This window comes from Parasteatoda tepidariorum, chromosome 2 (genome assembly GCF_982258835.1).
Source record: "Parasteatoda tepidariorum strain Cologne lab strain chromosome 2, Ptep-v5.0, whole genome shotgun sequence".
NCBI classification, from domain to species: domain Eukaryota; kingdom Metazoa; phylum Arthropoda; class Arachnida; order Araneae; family Theridiidae; genus Parasteatoda; species Parasteatoda tepidariorum.
Genome location: NC_141756.1, coordinates 41,508,026 through 41,528,191, shown reverse-complemented (window position 1 = coordinate 41,528,191; position 20,166 = coordinate 41,508,026). Strand labels below are relative to the sequence as shown.

General features: G+C 30.1%; 1 protein-coding gene across 1 annotated transcript; it reads left to right on the top strand.

The window, feature by feature from the left end:
- The first annotated feature begins 1,920 nt into the window (after window positions 1-1,920).
- On the top strand, window positions 1,921-18,312 carry LOC107450562 (estradiol 17-beta-dehydrogenase 2-like). Its single transcript, XM_087157246.1, has 5 exons — window positions 1,921-2,264; window positions 4,193-4,405; window positions 4,764-4,949; window positions 8,232-8,361; window positions 16,745-18,312. Exons 1-5 carry the CDS (start codon window positions 2,042-2,044, stop codon window positions 17,091-17,093), a joined length of 1,101 nt encoding a protein of 366 aa, XP_087013372.1. The 5' UTR covers window positions 1,921-2,041; the 3' UTR covers window positions 17,094-18,312.
- The last annotated feature ends 1,854 nt before the right edge of the window (window positions 18,313-20,166 follow it).

The window sequence follows — 20,166 nt, the reverse complement described above, 5'->3', positions numbered from 1 at the left end:
ACGCAAAAAGGGAAATTAACATTAAGAGGTCCGAACTTTGGAGCGCTCTCCTGACCAAACTATGGAGACCATATTTCCCAGATTGCGGCTACCCCCTATATTTTGATGGGTAAGAATTCAAATATGTCAAAAAAATATATGTTTATTCAGGGAAAGTAAGTTTTTGTGTCTGATTTCGTAATTTAATTAATAGTTAGCACTAATTAATTAGCATATTTGAGTTCACTGCCAGGAATCATTACTTACTGACACTTAGTTCGTGAAAATCCGATCATTAGAATGAAAGTTATTCAGGGTTGATATCTTTTTTTTTTTTTGCCAACTGTACAGTCCCTTTCTTTATACTGTATACTTTCAATCTCGACCATTAGAACGAAAGTTATTCAGGGTGATATCTTTTTTTTTCCGACTGTACATGAGTCTTATATGCGTAAAAAAGTGCATATATCTTATGAATAAAAATGTTCTTAAGCGGACATACAATGCTCGTACATACCTACATACTATGATAGTACTTGTGTGTATAAATGCACACATATATATATTGCCTCTACATACGTACATAGAAAAATACATACATGTTTACATGTATATTATATACAAAATTATGCACATATAATGTATGTACAAAAAGCGCTTGTGCATACATTGTATTCAAATCTGTACATTCAAACATATATCTTACATGCATACGTACTTACATGCACGTACATGCATACGTACAAATATTGAATTTACAATATTTGTACAAATATAAAATTTAAAATATATCTATGCATGAGCGATTGTACGTATGCTGCATATACATATATACATCTACATACATACGAACTTACATGCATTTCTCGTACATTAATAAATTGTATTTATATACGTACGTTCATTCTATGTACAGAAAAATATGTTAACACATACAAACATACATACATAATGCATACAAGCTGAATAAGCAAATAGTATACAATAGTAATTACTTATAATCGTATGTTTTAATTACCTGTATTCGCAATTACTTGCAATCCCCATTGCATGTAATCATAATTACATGTAATCATATATTTTGATTATTCAATCATAATCACATACAAATCTTATTCGGTTAACAGTAGTAAACTAAAAAATTCATTTACATATACAATTTATGAATTGTTTTAAAAGTATTCAATTGCCTACAATCCCTATTACAATGTAATCACACCCACTTGAAAATATGATTACAAATTGTGTTGTAATCATATAAATCACAATTTCCTGGATTTAAAATTACCTGTAATTGTCAGATTATGATAACTTGTAGTTATGCTTTCTTACTATGATTCTATTAGTCTTACTTCATGATTACAAGCAGTCCTGATAGTTTTCTACCCCAGGGCTTGATTATTTCTAATTCTGAATATCTGTAATCACTTTTTGTTGCGATTATAAATAATCATAACAGCTTGTAATAAGAAATCATAATTATTTTTTACTGTGATTACTTGTAATCATGATTATTGCAAGTAGTTGAATATTATCTAAAATTAATTACATTTGTAATCGATAACTGTAATTGACGATCAAGTTGCAGTGAAAATGGCATAATGCTTGCATTTTTCGTTGGTTATTCAAAATTCTATTCAGAAAAATTAGTCATGACTAATGAATTTATTCATCAATCATTATTCAAAACTTTGCATAAATTTGTGTTATGAATGATGAATAATGAATAAATTTGCATTGAGAATAAATTTATTCTGAATAAATTTGGTCTTGAAAAAAATTTACTTTAATGATGCCCATAACTGTTTATTTCATTTTTTTTAGCTTTTATTAGCTATCGGCAATTCCCTCAGATTAGAATTAAATATGATATAAATGATAACAGAAAAGACCTTTGATCAAATCTTTATTTCCAAAATTAGATAAGAGCTCGATACAAGTTAACGTTTCCTAAACATTATTTATTTTCTTGTAGAATTTTTTACCTTTTGAATGATTTTCTTTAATATGTATAAAATTTGAAAGTTATTTCTTATTTTAAAATAAATTTTCTTTATAAAGTATGAATTCAAATTACGTACTTGTTGTCGTCGTACATTTTATTTGTACATTTCTTGTCCTTCGTACTCTTTTTCATGTCTGCCCAAGTTTTATAATTGAGTCCATTAACTGTGGAATGGCATTAGCTTCTGCAGCTCTCATCGGATGGCTCACCTTTCGATTTACCAAAACAAAATGGTTAAATGATCGAGTTCAGCCGGATGGAAAAGCTGTTCTAATCACAGGTAATTTCAATTTTATTGCTAAAATCGTACAAAAATCTTCATGTTGACCCAACTTGAAGCAAAGAAGAAGAGAGAAGAAATATGCGTCCCTTCAGTTTGGAAACTTTACAGTGAGCCGAATAAGAAGGAATAACTTTTGCTCGAATGATCGTATTTTCACTTACTAAATAAGTTACAAAATCAAACACAAAAAAGTAATTTTTCTGGCTAAACATTTCTCTTTTTTTTTCGATTTTTTCAGATTTAAATTTTTATTGAAAAATCTGATTACTAGAGTTTCATTTGGCGAGCGGTCGGATGTTTAGATAAACTATACCAATAAAAGTAATAAAAATTAATATCTTATACCGGTGGTTCCAATTTTTTTCAGCTGTGAAACCCTAAATGATCGACTTTATCTCAACGTAATCCGAATTTTAACGAATAAATTTCATTCGCAATTGTGGGCACATAACGAAAGACTATTAATTTTTTTGAAAACGTGTTAGGATCTAAATTTTATTAACTGAAAATATTTAATGAACATTTAGATTGATAATATTTAGTGAATAAATGAAAAGTTAAATTTTTTCATCGTCTTGTTTTACCGATGTTAGTTTTATAACTGTATTTTGCGTCAGACAGTTACAGGTCTGTAGTGGCATCTTGCCTCGTTCTTACTTAGATCTAGCGCATACATGAATTAAAAATGGAGGGGGTGAAATATGACTTTCAATAAAATTAAAACCGTATAAAAATAAGAGTTGAAAATGGTTATCAGAAAAACATACTTATTCATTGTTGAATTCAGTAATTTTTATTCAATGCTAAATACTGGTGGAATTTTCATAAATCCATATATCTTCATAATTTATTCTTTATATTGTTATTGGAAAAACCATTGTTTTTAAATTTGTTTCTTTACAAGCATTTCATTTGAATAATTTCATAAAAATTATCGAAAAATTAAATAAATAATGGATTTTAATTGTATATAAATTTACTTATTTACTTTAAGGTTTAGAAAATCAAAGCTGGTTGAAAGATATCATAATTCTCGGAACTTCTGCGACCCTTTCGCAGAACCCTAGAGTTCCGCGGAACACCATTTGGGAACAGCTGTTAATTTCACCCTTTAAGTATTTCTACATATAATGAAAACTATTTAAGCGAAATTAAAACGTTTTGCACTCAATAACAAAACTCATTTATCCTTAGTTGATTCTGTGAAAAAAATTATTTCAATAATTGCTTTTATTATTTAATTTAATATTGTACGGAAGAATTTTGACTTGTAAGATATGCAAAATTTTACACAAAATTTTATACTACCTTCAATCATGCATCAATCCATCAATCAAAGGGCTCAAACGAATTCATGGATTATTATTATTATTATTATACGATTAGTTTGAAGGTCAACATATCTAGTTTATACTTATACGCTAAGATCTCTATTGATTGATATGGATCATAGAATTTTTTTTTAAAAAAAAGGAAAGAAAAAAAAAACTTTAACTTGATTTCAGCTAGATTGACTTTAAGTAATTCTCAGTTCTATTAATGGCAGATAACCTTAGCATCGATTGCCTTAACCATCGTGCTATCACGGTTCATGGTTAGGGTACGATAGTTATCTCAATAAATAGGTATAATCTCAGAAATAATCAATGAGATTATCGTGATACCAGTTTTAAAATGTTTAATGGGGAAAAGGTATTTACAGTTTAAGAACTACAATGATAATATGTAACCTTTTTTTACATACTTAAAGAACTTTTAGATGTTCTAAATCTATTTAGGGTATTTTTCAAACATTTAGTCAGGAAGAGATTTTCTTGAATAAAAAAATATAAAAGAGATTTTCTTGAAAATATTTTTGTGGATTGAAAATACCACTTCAATGATATTAAAACTCATCAAAAAATGTCATCAATGTTTTATTTTAGGTTGTGATCGAGGATTTGGTCAGGCACTTGCTATTCGCTTAGATTCACTAGGTTACCATGTATTTGCAAGTTGTCTTTCACCATCTGATCCAGGAGTTCAGAATTTCAAGAATAAATGTTCCAGTCTTTTGCACGTTTTAGAAATGGATGTTACGAAGGAAAACAGTGTTCAGGCTGCGTTAGAATTCGTTAAAGAAAACCTGAGTACTTCAGGCAAGTAAATGTACACATTCTTCTTTTTTATTGCTACCTGAATACACGATTTTTGTATGTAAATAATAATTAAATTGGCATCAATTAACAAAACCCAATCATAAAGAGAACTATAAGGTATGTACCAAAACATTTAAGAAGTTAAAAAAAAATCAGCAAAAATTTTTGTCCTTCCTGAAGATTTTACATTATTCAATGTATGGTTTCCAAATAGTATACTTTCATAAGTCTGTCATAAAAAATGACTTAAGATTGTGCTTCTATTGATAAGTAAATTAGGATGTTAATTTATTTGGAAGATTAAAAATGCATTTTCTACTTCCTTAATCCAGGACTTTCATCTCGTTTTTCCTTTCAGAGCTTTGGGCCGTCGTCAACAACGCTGGTATTTTTAAAGGACTATCTGTTGAAATAGCTCCATTGCAAGATTTTGAAGCTTGTCTTGAAGTTAATACTTACGGTCCATTAAGAGTCACCAAAGCCTTTTTACCCTTGTTGAGAAAGTCAAAGGGCAGAGTTATCAATTTGACAAGTACAGCTGGTATATCTGATTTCTTTTTCTAAGAGATTATTTATTTGAAAATGATATTAAAACATTGTAAAGGAATTCTCCTTTTTACTTTAAATTGTTAACAAACTGGCTTCGGTTGCTAATTTTTCTCCCTTCCCATTGGTTCTGACATGAAACTAAGTCTTTTAAAAAGAGCCACTGGATTATTTATGTTAAAATTTAGTATAATTCGTTTCTTAAAACTTGTTTTGAATTGCATGGTTTAATATCCGAACCAGGTAAGTTCAAAGTTTCGAATGCTTTTTTTTTACTGAGGAAACTGGATTCTCGTAAAAACTGAGCTCAAATGCAACATTTCTGCGGGATAAACAGAAGGAGAAAATTACAGAAACCGTTGTTCGTTTTTCTTTTTTTAATTTCATTCGGTTCCCCCTTACAATTTGTTAATCAGGACTTAACTTTTTTTTCAAGAAACATATTTTTTCATAATTTTGAACTTTGATTAAAAGTTCAAATCTTCAGATTTTTTTTTTTTTTTTTTTACATTAAGGTAAGGATTAAAAATCATTATATATTTTTGCAAATTTTTAATAGCATTTTGAGAATAATTGTTTTTTTTAATCTATTATGCAACTTTACTGATAATTTAATGCACTGCACATTAAAAATTTTAATCTTAGCTTTAGATTTCTTTAAAATTCAGTTTCACAGATTTATATTTTAGTTTTAAGCGTGAAAGTTTCTTGATATCTCTAAATTAAACGTATGAAACTACTCTAAAAAAGTAGCGGATTTAAAAATAAAATTGAAAATTATTCCAGTAGGTTATCAGAAAAATGGCGTCGAAGTTTAATATTTTCACATGGGTTGGATAGGAGCAGTAAAACATTCTTTCTTCTTTCATCAGCGGGACAGTCTAGTACAGGCCAGAGCTGTCCTATTAGTCGTCTTCAACTGGCTCGATCAGACACTAGGTTTCTCTAGTTAAACCTCCTTAGTTAATTTTAGTTGAAATCCATGAAAATGTATAAGATTCGATTGTTGGTTCATGACCTATTGCTTCAAATCAAATGGATTGCTCTTTTTGGCAGAGGTCCCATAAAATGCTATCTGAGGTAGAGGAGTGTTCCGATGCTGTCGGGAAAGGTATAGTGAACCTATACATAGCATTTAACTCAAATACAGTTTATTTTAATTCAAAACAGAAGTTTTATGTTTTCTAGTTTAATTTAAAATTACAAACATAAGTGGTGATATAACTATTGATACTACTTTAGTATGTATCATGTTAAAGTTCTCATGTTAATTAGAGTTAAAAATCTATTACACATATTAAAGTTAATTTAAAATTGAATGATTAAAATTTTCTTGATTACAATTTGATTCCACAACATTAAGTAACACAATAAGGGGGGGGGAGAAAATAAGATCTCTCACCAGGGCGTCATATCTAATTCTTCTTTCCTCACCTTGCAACTGCTAGGCAACGCTTCAACTGATTCCTAAAACGATGCAACCCCTACATCAAGAGGGAACTTCGCCAAACTCACCCTTTGGCTCACTTTATCGATGTTTTTGGCACACTTACTAATTTGGGACTCCTTGCTCTGCATAAGTGGTATGAGTTTTCAGTCTGATATCAGCCTTTGACTTGATCAGAAAAAAAAATCTGTGGTAGTCGACTGTCTTACCAGAAATCAGAGATTTTATAAACTTTTTCATTTATTTACGAAATGATTTTCTGGTTAACTTATTAACTGTTTCACTAATTTATTGTTTCGCCAAACCACTAATTGTTCCATTCATCAATTCACTAGTTCTTGGATACACTGATTCACTAATACTTCAGTTTATTGATTCTATTCTTTTCTTTCCTCGCTTTTTTTTTCCTTTTGTTCCCTCGCTGTATCTAGCAAGAATCATTCATAGTAAAATAGTTCAAACAATAATAATGAAAATACATTAACTGACAATACCTTAAGAGGACGTTTTTTTGTGTCAAATTTTGTTCCACCCCCTTTAATTTTTTTGTATTTAAAGTTTAGAGAAAAGTGAGTTCAGATAAATTTAGAGAAAAACACGAAGTCTCAAATACAGAAAAATGTTTTCAAAATATTAAAATACTAACAAATCATTGCAAGATTACTTCCACGTTGCGTAATCCTTCCAGAATATGTTTTCATTTTGATATTTTGAGAAACACGTTTCAGCATTTGAAACTTCATGGTTTAGTCTAGGCTCACGTGAACTCACTTTTCTCTAAACTCGAAAATACAAATTTAGGTGAAGCAAATCTGACATGAAATGTTTCTCCTGCTATATAGGGTTCTTTTAATATGTTGATACCGTCTTTCCAAGATTAGAGTATTTAATCTTGCATCTAATTTAGTTAGAGAGCTATATAGCATGCATCTAACAAACAGTGATTGGTTACGAGCGGAAATTTACCGAAAAGAAACGGAACAAAAACTGTTGCGAAACTGTTTATTTTTTAAGCAATTTCATTGAGTTATGTATGTTATTGCATGCTAGATAAGCTGTGTCTCTATTGATAAAACGTTAGTTCTTTTGCTAAGATCTTATTCCCTGCAGAAAATTTTGAAAATGAACTAAAGATGCAGAGATATTTTCATATTTAAAAAACTGCACAACCCGTATACTAATTTGCCTAAATTCAGAGCGATTTCGTGTCTTTTGGCTGGGCATGAAATGAAACGTAACACGTTGTTAAATACTAGTGCCATAGAAACAAATAAACTTCTTCAATATATATTGCTCATTAATTTTATAATTTTAGTCGAATGGATACCTGCAAGTAACGTCATCGCTGGTAAATCGTGGCATTTATCAATGCAGATGCCGACCAGATTCGACACACACGCGTGACGTCGCTTGGTATTCAAATAAGTCTGATTTTAATCACATGGTCATGAAATCGCAAAATCTTTCCATTTCTTCTCGAATTTCAAAATTACCAATTATACCTATTTTTTGCAGTTTGAATATCTAAAAAACTAAATATACAAAATATTATCAATAAAATTTAAATAATAATGTGAAATCAAAATGAAACGGAAAGGTTTCAACACAGAAAGCGAGATTTGAGGGAAACTACGCCTAATATTATTGTATAACAGACACCTCTAGTTTTTTTCTTTCGAATCTCCGATTTTGGACAGTTTCGAAGCTGCTTGTCGTAACTCTCTACAATCGTTAGGTACTAAGAGTTTATTCCAGACTAACAAAACTTACTAAATTTATTATAAAATGAAATGTGAGCGAATTTGATAATTTTCAGCACTTACTTTTCTGGTAGAATACCAATATTTGGATTTTCACCTTACACAGTGAGTAAATTTGCTACAGCAGGGTTCACCGACTGTTTTAGACAAGAAATGGATGTCTGGGGTGTTTCTGTCATATCTGTGGAACCGGAATCATATCAGTAAGTGCAGTATTTGTATTGATATTTTATAAACTAAAGGATGTTTTGAAATTCACGGAAGATTTTAATTTTGCATTATTTTGCGCAAAAAAATAATGTTGGTGAAAAACAAAAGCTAATAGTTAAGGCATATTGAAAATGAAGTTTCTATTTTATTGTAGAAGAACATATTTGAACAATCTTATGTCATTCCCTGTTCACGTAATTACTAATTTTGTCGAACAAAATTGGCCATCCAAATCATGCGACCTAACACCATATGATTTTCTGTCTTTGCTTTTCTTCTTTTTTATATGTAAAATTTAGGCTAGCAAAAACCTACAACCATTGAAAAGAAAAACAAAGAGCGCTGTCGCCAAATATATAAACCTTTATTGAGACCCAATTTACGACCCAATTTTTTCAAAATTTTGTGTCAATTTTCAAGGGTCAGGATTCCAAATATATATAAAAAAAATATATGTTTATTCAGAGAAAGCACGTTTTTGTGTCGGATTTCGTAACTTAATAAATAGTGAGAACTAATTAATTAGCATATTTGAGGTCACCCCAGGAACCATTAAGATTGACACTTAGTTCGTAAAAATCCGATCATTAGAAAGAAAGTTATTCAGGGTGATATCTTTTTTTTTTTGCGGACTGTCCCTTCCTTTATGCAGTTTACTTTCAATCTCGTCATTTTTAATTTTATGACATATAATGACAAAATTTAAATCTGTATTAATGAAAAATCGTGACTTTTAGTTATATCGAAATTACTTTTTACATGAATTTTGAAACACTCTTTATTAGCAGAAAGATTAAGGCTGCCAAAATTTTTACTTGACTGTTATTTTAGAAAATTGTTTTCCAATTTATTTCCCCTATGTGATAGTAATGATGTAATGTTAAATTAAAGTTAACTACTAAAACTGTTGCCTCTATTTAAGCAAATTATTTTAAAACTCTACTTAATTTTTTCTTTGAGCACTTGACGCATAAATATAACACTTAGGAGGGAGTTGTACTTATTGCTGTTTGAATAATATTTCGCTAATGTTTGTCTTTTTCTTCTTCTTTTGCATATCTAAAAAATAATAACTACTAATTATAACTACTAATGAAACTACTTTTAAAAAATATTAGGTCATTCCATTTTCTATGAAGTAACTTTTGATTGAAAGACATTCTTTTCACTTGGTAAAGCAATACTTAAACCTGCAAATTGTAAATAATCTAAGGAAAAAATTTTTTCTATCAATTAATGAAATTCTTTGAAATTGATATAGTATTCTAAAAACGTTACTTTAAATTGAATACATAAGATAGCTTATTTAAAGCATCTTCATGCATAAGTGGAGACAAAATACATATTATTACCTGATTAAAAGACGATAAAATTTACAAAAAGCAAATAACAGTGGACATGTTTCCAGGGCTTCATAAATAGATGCTTGTTTTCAAGATTTCACAGATGTGAATGAGAAGAAAGAAAAGTGATTTGAAATAAAAAACGTAAAAATTCCAACGAAAATATGAAAAACAAAGGTGAGAAACTAAACTAGAAAACCACAGTAGACACGACAGAAGAAAGACAGGGTAAAATGCATTTCCACTCGCTATGGAGAGTTTGTGAGAAACTAATATCATTAACAGGGGAATCAGCATTCATATGAATAAAGCATGATTCCAGGGCATCAAGATGAGCTGGTGTGATTGGGATAGAAATAATTTTGCCATTGTCGAAATTGAATTTATGCCCAAGATTCCAACAGAAATGCAGCAATTGATGATTTCTCGAATTTTGTACACATCTCAGTTTTATTAACTTTTAAAGAGATAGGCGCATTTGTTGAAGAAATTCATCATTTAAGTAATTTTCTCACAGAAATTTCATCCGTAAAACGCATTTTAGTTTCACTGCATAAAGACTTGCAAGGAAAAACAATTTTTACAGAGATAAGTGCGTTTGATGAATTAAGTAATTTTCCCATAGCAAATTCATTGCTAAAATGTATTTTACCTTTTGTGCATTATAAGTACTTGTAAGGAAAAACAACTTTTACAGTGATAAATGCGTTTTTTTGAAGAAATTCGTCAATTAAGTAATTTTCAAGTAGCAAATCCATCGCTAAAATGTATTTTAGTTTTACTGCATTATAAGTACTTGTAAGCTAAACCAACCTTTACAGAGATAAGTGCGTTTGATGAAGATGCCCGTCATTAAGTAATTTTCCCATAGCAAATTCATTGCTAAAATGTACTTTAGCTTTACTGCATTATAAGTACTTGGAAGGAAAAACAACTTTTACAGAGATAAGTGCGTTTGATGAAGATGCCCGTCATTAAGTAATTTTCCCATAGCAAATTCATCGCTAAAATGTATTTTACCTTTTGTGCATTATAAGTACTTGTAAGGAAAAACAACTTTTACAGTGATAAATGCGTTTTTTTTAAGAAATTTGTCAATTAAGTAATTTTCAAGTAACAAATCCATCGCTAAAATGTATTTTAGTTTTACTGCATTATAAGTACTTGGAAGGAAAAACAACTTTTACAGAGATAAGTGCGTTTGATGAAGATGCCCGTCATTAACTAATTTTCCCATAGCAAATTCATCGCTAAAATGTATTTTACCTTTTGTGCATTATAAGTATGAGGTAAGCGAAGATAGCTCCTTTGAGATACTAATATTTTATTAAACATATTTACATTTATATACAAGTTGGTTTGATTTACAAGAAGCATCATCACAGCAGGTGATGAGAGAAATACTGACAGGCTGTCATGTGCGAGCTGGTATTTATACAATTCTAATATGATGACATCAGAACTCTTATTTCAGTTCACTTCAAAAATAAGTAAAAACACAATTGATTAAAGACAAACAGATAACAATATGAAATAAACTTGATTTTACGATGAGCGTCGAACCTATCACCACACAGTATCCCCCCAGTGACAAAGTCACGATACCAATAATGATTGTTTAAAAACAATCATAAAATACAAAGTAGTAAATTGAAATATATGTCTTAATTAGGAAAAAAAATTAACTTGGAAATTGGAATACAATTAATAGATACAAAATATTTAGATGCTTTTATATTCCATACTCTTTAACAAAATATTTTGGGAAATGCACACGGCGACCAGATTTTGTAACAATTGGCTTTTCTTCCTTTGTTGGAGATAATTGCTTTTCGACCATTGGAATTTTATTTATTTTTAATTTCTCAGAAATTTGAAAAGCTGGTTTAATTCTATCTATTGAGACAGTTATTTTCTTACCATGAAAATCAATAATAAAGGTTTTTTCAGAACGTTCAATTACCCGGTGTGGTCCGGTGTATGCAGGTGACAGTGGAGGACGAATTTTATCTACTCTTAAAAATATATGAGAACAAGATTTCAAATTAGGATTAATATAAAACTTATTTTTACTGTGTGCTGATGCTGGTACAGGATTTAATTTTCTCATTGCGGCCATTAAATTTGTGACATAATTTTCTGTTACTGGTGGAGATAAAGAATTTGCGTTTAATAGATCCGAAGGTAGACGTAAGGAAGTACCATAAACAAGTTGTGCACAAGTTGCATTAATATCAGCTTTTAAAGCTGTGCGAATACCTAATAAGATAATTGGTAAAATTTCGGTCCATTTATTATTTTCTTGTGCTATTATAGAACTTTTGAGTTGTCTATGAAATCGTTCTATCATTCCATTACTTTGCGCGTGATATGAAGTAGTATGGATGTGGTTACTGCCTAAGATATTAGTGAGATTTCGAAAAAGAGTTGATTCAAAATTTCGGCCTTGATCGGTAGTTATAGTAACGGGAGTGCCAAATCTAGAGATCCAACCGTGAATAAGTGCTTTTGCGGTGGTCTCGGCAGTCATATCCGTAGTAGGGATAACTTCTGGCCATCTCGTGAATCTATCTATTATTGTAAGGCAGTATTGCTTACCTTCAGAAATAGGAAGTGGGCCAATAAAATCCAGATGGATATGGGAAAATCTTGCGTCGGGTTGAGCAAATGTACTAAAAGGAGCTTTAGTGTGTTGAAAAACCTTAGCTCGCTGACATTTCTCACAAGAACGAACTTTATTTTTAATATCCACTTTCATGTTGGGCCACACAAATCGTTTAGAAATTAAATTCGTAGTTGAATATATTCCAGGATGAGAAAAATAATGTAAATTATCAAAAATAATTTGCCTGTATGATTTTGGAATAAAAGGTCTAGGGTACTTAGTTGAAAAATCACATATTAAATTAACATCTTCCAAAGAAAAGTAATGTTTTTCTAATTTTAAAGATGAATTATTTGAATTTAATATTTCTTTCAATTCTAAATCTTTATTTTGTTCTTGTTCTAGTTTTTTAAAGTCTATAAATGGAGGTTTTGAAATTGCATTTATTTCTATTCGCGATAGAGTATCAGCAACTGAATTAGATTTTCCTTTTACATGTTTAATATCAGTTGAAAATTGAGAAATATAATCAAGATATCTGAATTGGCGTGGGGAACATTTTTCAGGTTTTTGTTTAAACGCATAAATTAGAGGTTTTTGGTCAGTAAAAATAGTAAAACTTCTACCTTCAAGCATGTGACGAAATTTTTTTATTGACGCGTATATTGCCAATAATTCGCGATCGTATGTTGACCAATTTTGCTGACTTTTATTTAATTTTGTTGAGAAAAATGCAATTGGTTCCCACTCATTATTTTGATATTGCATTAAAGAACTGCCGATTGCAAAATCAGACGCGTCAGTCCACAGACTTAAATTAGCGCCAGGTTTAGGATATTTTAATAGAGTTGCATCGGCTATTGCTTGTTTTGCACCAGAAAAAGATTTGTTTGAAGTATCGGTCCAAATTAACGGTAAATCAGATTTTTTTGATGATTTGTTAGATTTCTTAATATTTCGTTGTCCTTCTAAAAACTTCGTTAAAGGTGATAAAATATGAGCTGCATTAGGAATAAAGCGTCGATAAAAATTAAATAATCCTAGAAATCTACGTAATTGAGTAATCGTATTTGGTTTTGGAAAATTTAGAATTGCATTAACGCGATCATTTAAAGGTTCAATACCTTTTTCGGAAATTTTAAAGCCTAAAAATTGTAAACTATTCTGACCAAATAAGCATTTAGAGGGATTTATTGTTAAACCAAAATACTGCAGTCTATCAAAAAGTGATTTTAAATATTTTATATGCTCTTCGGGAGATTCGGAAGCTATTAATATATCATTCTAATGGGGTACCTTTTCATAGATGACGGTTGACATGGTCTAATACTCCTCCCCCCACATTGGTGACCCGGACGTGATGTGAACACGCCTACCTTGGCAAAAAAAAAACGCCCACTTTGATCTGGATACGCCTACATCGGCAGTAACGCCTACTTCGTTGGATAGTCCACATTGAATAGTTGACTTGCTACTTGTGACTGCAACATTATCCACCTCCTCGCACTGTTGCTACTCAGTCTCGAGCACACAACGTCGGCCTGCATACACTCGACTGCTAAAGGCAACACAGGAGCGACTACGACCGTGAAGTTAATACACCTCTCACAGTCAGCACTCAAAAAGTACGGTGATCTTAATACAGCTCTCCCGACTCTACCGCACAAAAACAGCAATGATTCAACTAGTGGTATTCATTCATCGAATTCTATCACAGATATAATTCTGGTAGGGGAGTACTGTAGCGTATCAACCACTACAAAATTACAACTACATTTCACTAGTATATAAGACATGTTAACTCGACTCTATGTCGGGGTACCTTTTCATAGATGAAAGTTGACATGGTCTGTAACTACTAGCCCCACATTTATCAGCGATTTCTGCTGCTCTAGTTGAACTTAGTGAAGGGATTGCTGCCAATATCGACTGAACATGCTGCGGTAGCTGATTTAGAAATAGTTCCAAAAGTAGAGAATCTGAGATTTCGTGGGATTCAGCTCTTCTCTGCATAGTGCGCAAGAGTTCAGTAGGCTTTCTATCTCCTAGTTGCTCTCCGGAGAGTAAACGTCGAATTTCCTGGGACTTTGTTTCCCCGCAGCGTGCAATAATTTCTTCTTTCAGCTTTTTGAAAGGATCGTCTACGTCAGGAGTTATAATGACGTCCCTTACAACTGCGGCTACTTCAGGAGGAAGATGGGCGAGGCAGTAGTTAAACTTTGTTTTGCTTTCCGTAATCGGCTTCGGTGTCGCAAGCTGGAAAGTTGCTTCGACCATATGGAACCACAGGTGTGGATCAGAGATATTGAAGATGGGAATTTTTACTGCAGACGATTCCGCCATAGTTGCAGTTTCCTATTAATCCAAGAACCAAAACCAGGAAAGATCAAAAATAAAAGTTACTTGTATCGTCAGACATCCGGGTCACCATTGAGGTAAGCGAAGATAGCTCCTTTGAGATACTAATATTTTATTAAACATATTTACATTTATATACAAGTTGGTTTGATTTACAAGAAGCATCATCACAGCAGGTGATGAGAGAAATACTGACAGGCTGTCATGTGCGAGCTGGTATTTATACAATTCTAATATGATGACATCAGAACTCTTATTTCAGTTCACTTCAAAAATAAGTAAAAACACAATTGATTAAAGACAAACAGATAACAATATGAAATAAACTTGATTTTACGATGAGCGTCGAACCTATCACCACAAGTACTTGTAAGGAAAAACAACTTTTACAGTGATAAATGCGTTTTTTTGAAGAAATTCGTCAATTAAGTAATTTTAAGTAGAAAATCCATCGCTAAAATGTATTTTAGTTTTACTGCATTATAAGTACTTGTAAGCTAAACCAACCTTTACAGAGATAAGTGCGTTTGGTGAAGAAATCCTACATTTAAGTAATTTTCCCATAAAAATTTAATCGGCAAAATGCATTTTACTTTCACTGCGATATAAGTAATTGCAAGAGAAAATTACTTTTATAGAGATTAGCAGTGTTACTAACGTAAAAATTTAATTTTCTTATCACTGCATTGACCTTTTCTCAGAAAGTTAATTGATGAAGTTATTTTAATTTCATAGCATTATAGCATACTGTATTAGTTTTATTAAAAGAAAGTACGTTTGCTAAAGTAAACCAATATTTAAGTAATTTTACAGTATAACATTAAGTATTAACTTTTTTTTTAAAATGTCAATACATGTACTGTATTTTTCTTTCTAAGATATTTCAGTGATAAAATGAAGTTTAGTAATACAGATTAGCAAATTTACTGAAGACGATGTGGCATTTATTGTGTAATTTTTCACCTTTTAATTTTAATAAATGTTGTTTTATAATAACTATGGCCACATTCAAAAAATCGTCGGGGAACATTTTGTTTTGGACAAAGAGTTTAAAATGTACTTTTAAGAGAATGAATATAGCTGATTAAAAAATGGACATAGATAAAGTTATGCATTTGAGAATAGACAAATTAGGTTCTATTTGACGCCATTAAAATGCAACATTGGAGGCAAGATTGAAAATCAAATCGAAATTACATTTAAAAATTTTTATGCTAATATTATTTGTTTTTTTATTTTGCTTTTCATATTACTACTAATTATACACTGAGGAGATTATAAGCATTATATTTAGCCTAGTTTCTAAATTTACTTTATTTCGTAAATTTAATCATTCCTAATCTCTTTTTAAATATTAGATAACTAATTTTAATTCACTTTTACAAAGAACGAATGCAAATATTTCTATTCTCAATAAATAAAATAACTAACTTTTTATTCCAATGCAAGCGCATAACTAATTATTATTCAGTGTCACAATTAAGAAACCAACCTATTTTTAACCTTTCTCTCTTCAACCACATTAACGTAATTAGATTTACTTAATTTCTAACAAATGTTTTGGCCCTAAATTTTTAAACAAAGTAGTTAAATATTAAGAAGGGCTATCGTGAGGTTGGCTTTGCTTTTGGCATTGTTCCTATAATGGATCTCTCCTGTACTCCAAAAGCATTGATTAAATAACTACTTTTGATTATACAGGCTGTGGAGAACTTATCATCCTTGGTTCGACTTTATTCATATTGAGTAAAATTTATGATTTTACTTAAAATGTCACATAGATATTATTCTTTTTATTTTTCACCTCAAGGTCTGCAACGAAATGCAAATTTCACTATGATTATGATACCGTTTTCATCATCTCATATGCTTTAATCAGATAACTTCCATTAATTTTTCGATTTCTGCCACAATCAACAAAAACCCCTATAATTCAATCAACACCAACTGCTACACATTTTCCGTTATATATATTTTACACAGTATCAAACACATTATTTTACTTTTGTCATTTTCCAGCTATTTTTTTAAAACAGAAAATATTTTAATTGTATTTTTTCTTCATTACAGAACTGCCATGACAGATCCAAAGCTATTTTTCAAGCACATCGAAGAGAATTTGAGTAATTTAGATAAAACCATTAAAGAAGATTATGGAGAGGAATATTTTAAATCCATAAGAAAGTTAACAAGAATCGTCCTTGATCTTGCTGCACCTAAAATTGAAAAAGTAATCGACGATTTGGAGTCTGCAATTACGCTTGAATATCCAGATCGGGTGTACATGCCTTGTAGAAATTTATTATTCAAATTTTTGTTTTCTGTACAAAAAGTTTTGGCTCTGGTCGTACAAGACATTATCGTAAAAGTTTTTACATTCTTTCTCTTATTTAAACACTTGAAACCAGGTGCAATATAACTAAGTAACTTAAATTTTAGACTTAAAAAATAATATTTAGCTGTCTTTAGATAAACAAATTTAAAAAAAAAACTTAAAATGATTTAAATATAATGAAGTATAAAACATACATTTCAATAGTAGACATCATTTTTAAAATATATATACCTAGTGAACGTTAACCCTTCAATCGTTCTGTAAAATTTTATTGAAATTCTCCAGTTACTGTTTTCTCTATGAATAAAACAGGGAAAACAGTTTTTGAATGACGGAAAGTCAGCAATTTTAAACTTGAAAAAAGTCAGTAATAACGCTCCTAGAGTTACCATTATGGATGGTGATTACAATAATTAAGTAAGCATTAACAAAAGCCTGAAGATCCTTCGAAAAAAGTTCCAGTTAGAAAATCACTGCTAGAGCTTATTTTAACTTATCTTACGAGACGATATTTTAGAGCACCTGATTTCGTTTCTTATTTTTTCGAAACATAAAAGATTATGGACTCAAAAATTTTACAATTTATAAGATATCTACACCATCATTTGATCCTGTTAAGTATTAAGACAATATCGTTTAGAATAATTTAGTTTCAAAAAAAGAATTAAGTTGTCTAATTTTGAAAGAAACCGCAGACTTGGCAACCATGATTTGGATTAATTTTTATTTCTGGTGTGTAGTATTATTGTGTACATAGGTCATTTCTATATCGAATATGTAGTTTTAGTGAACGAATGATTGTTTAAAACATTGGCTAGCTTAATAAATAAACAACAAGAAAACACAAGGTAGGCAAATAGTAAGAAAGTAGACAGGATACTCCTAAGTCTTGCAGTAGAAAAGCATATAGCGTCCTCTACTACTGTAGAAATCACTATGCAATTTTGTTTGTGATACTCTAAAATTTAAATTACTAAATATTGTTAATAATAAGTTATTAACAGATATTTGTAATTTGAACACATGAAATTAATCTTTATCACTAATATTTTTCATACTAAAAACCAATGAACTCCCCAAAATTGTTGGTCATAGAGGTTAAAATCCATAAATTTGAAACCAGTGGCATAAATGCATTTCTTTAACAGAGACGACTGAAATATTTTAATGGGCATCCTATACTGTTCTTACATTCATGTGTAATACATAACACATGCATCATATACACATGCTACTAAACAGACAGCTTCAATTTCCGCTTATGCTTTGTACATTGAAAATAAAATATTTAGAGATGTTTAAAGCTTTGTTCTTTCTTTTAAGATTTTTTCTTCGTGTCAAAGTGTTAGATGTTGCAAACAAATAAATGCACATTTTAAGCGTTTTTTACACTAGGATTATTGTACACTGGCATATTAAATCGTTGATGCTCTGCAACAGTTTTTCCTCCCATTGCGTACTATTTTCAAGACAAAAACAACAACTTTTCAATTTTCCATCATATGAGGCAAGTCTCAATAAAAGACTTTTTTTGAAAAAAAAAATTAGGACTTTTTTGAAAAATTAAGGACTTAAATAGTATGATTGATTATCATCGAATATACATATACCACCAGTGACAGTGTCAACTATTTACTTTCTTAAAAAAGAAAATCAATAAATAAAAAAAATAATAATAAACAATTTTATTATAATGTAAATACTGCTATATATAATTGTATTAACAGGGCTGTCCAAAGTAGAATCAGGCAAAGCGTTTTAGAAGACGACCCGGGTCGGTTTCTTTTAAAAAATATTTTCAGATTGTTAAGGGTTAACGGCATCTATGAAACTAATCCGTATTCCATTTTAAATTATTTAATTGAAGAGTAAAATTAAGATTTGCAAAAAACCACTATCCCTACCATGTGCAATATCCCCTTGTCCACATTCTATTCCTTTCTTTGAGAATGCTTCATTCTCCTCAGAGTATCATTCTAGACAAAAGGCAGAATACATTAATGAAAGGATATGCTTTCTTTCCCTTGCCTACAGCCCCTCCTCACACACATCCCCTCATGTCTCTCTGAAATGCTCTACCCTTCATGTATGGTCTCATTCTAGGTTACAAAAGAACAACTTTTTGTTTTAAAAAATTTAACTGAAAAATTGTTTCTATCAACTAGAGTGAGGTGGAAAAATTAAGGACTTTTAAAAACCGTGTAACAAAATTAAGTACTTTTAAGGGCCCTTATTTTTCAAAATAAAAATTAAGCAGTTTTAAGGACCGTGGGAACCCTGCATTAGGTAATACAGTCATTTTCCTAAACCTAGACACCATTGTTATAACTATAGCTGAAGCCGTTTGAAAGTTAAAGAGAATTGATACAGACTTTATTACACACACTGTGTATATAAATATACACATATGTATAAGAGATAAAAAATAACTTTATAAAACAAATCGAATTCAAACAAAATATTTAAATGTAGAAAAGTTTATTAAAGTGTAAAGTACAGAAATAAGTTATATCAAGTACAAAACAAAAGCACATTAACAGGACTAGAATAATAGAATACATTGTCTACATAATTCAAACTAAGAACATCAAGTTCAATCTAGTAAAATGCGATTGAATTACATCTAAATATAAATCAAAAAAATATTGTATACAATTGTAAATACTAGTAAGTAGAAAAATGACTAGAATATTTACTATATTCTATTATAATAGAAAAATGATTTAAACTAAAAAATTCTCTCAATGTAAATAAAAATGTAAAAGTGTAAATACAACTATATTTCGAAAAATGACTATAAATTCATATCACATTTGTAAAAAAAATAGTTCGCTAAATATAAGCCAAATAATGAAATGCAGGAATTCCACAGAAATACAGTCAACTTAAAGAATACTAGCTTTTAAGCATTGTAAGTAATAATTCAATTAATTTCATACTATGTCTAAAGGTGGATATTTTTTTTAAATATTTGCTTTATATATAGTACTATATATTATTTTTTATATAAATAACAGGATCTTCCTTTCATTTTATTTCAAGGTATTGTATATAATACCAAATGCATTGAAAACAAAGTATAAAATAAAAGCATTGATAATGTTTTTATAGAAAAATTTGCCTTAAGCAAAACGATGTATTCTATTTAAGCAAAGTG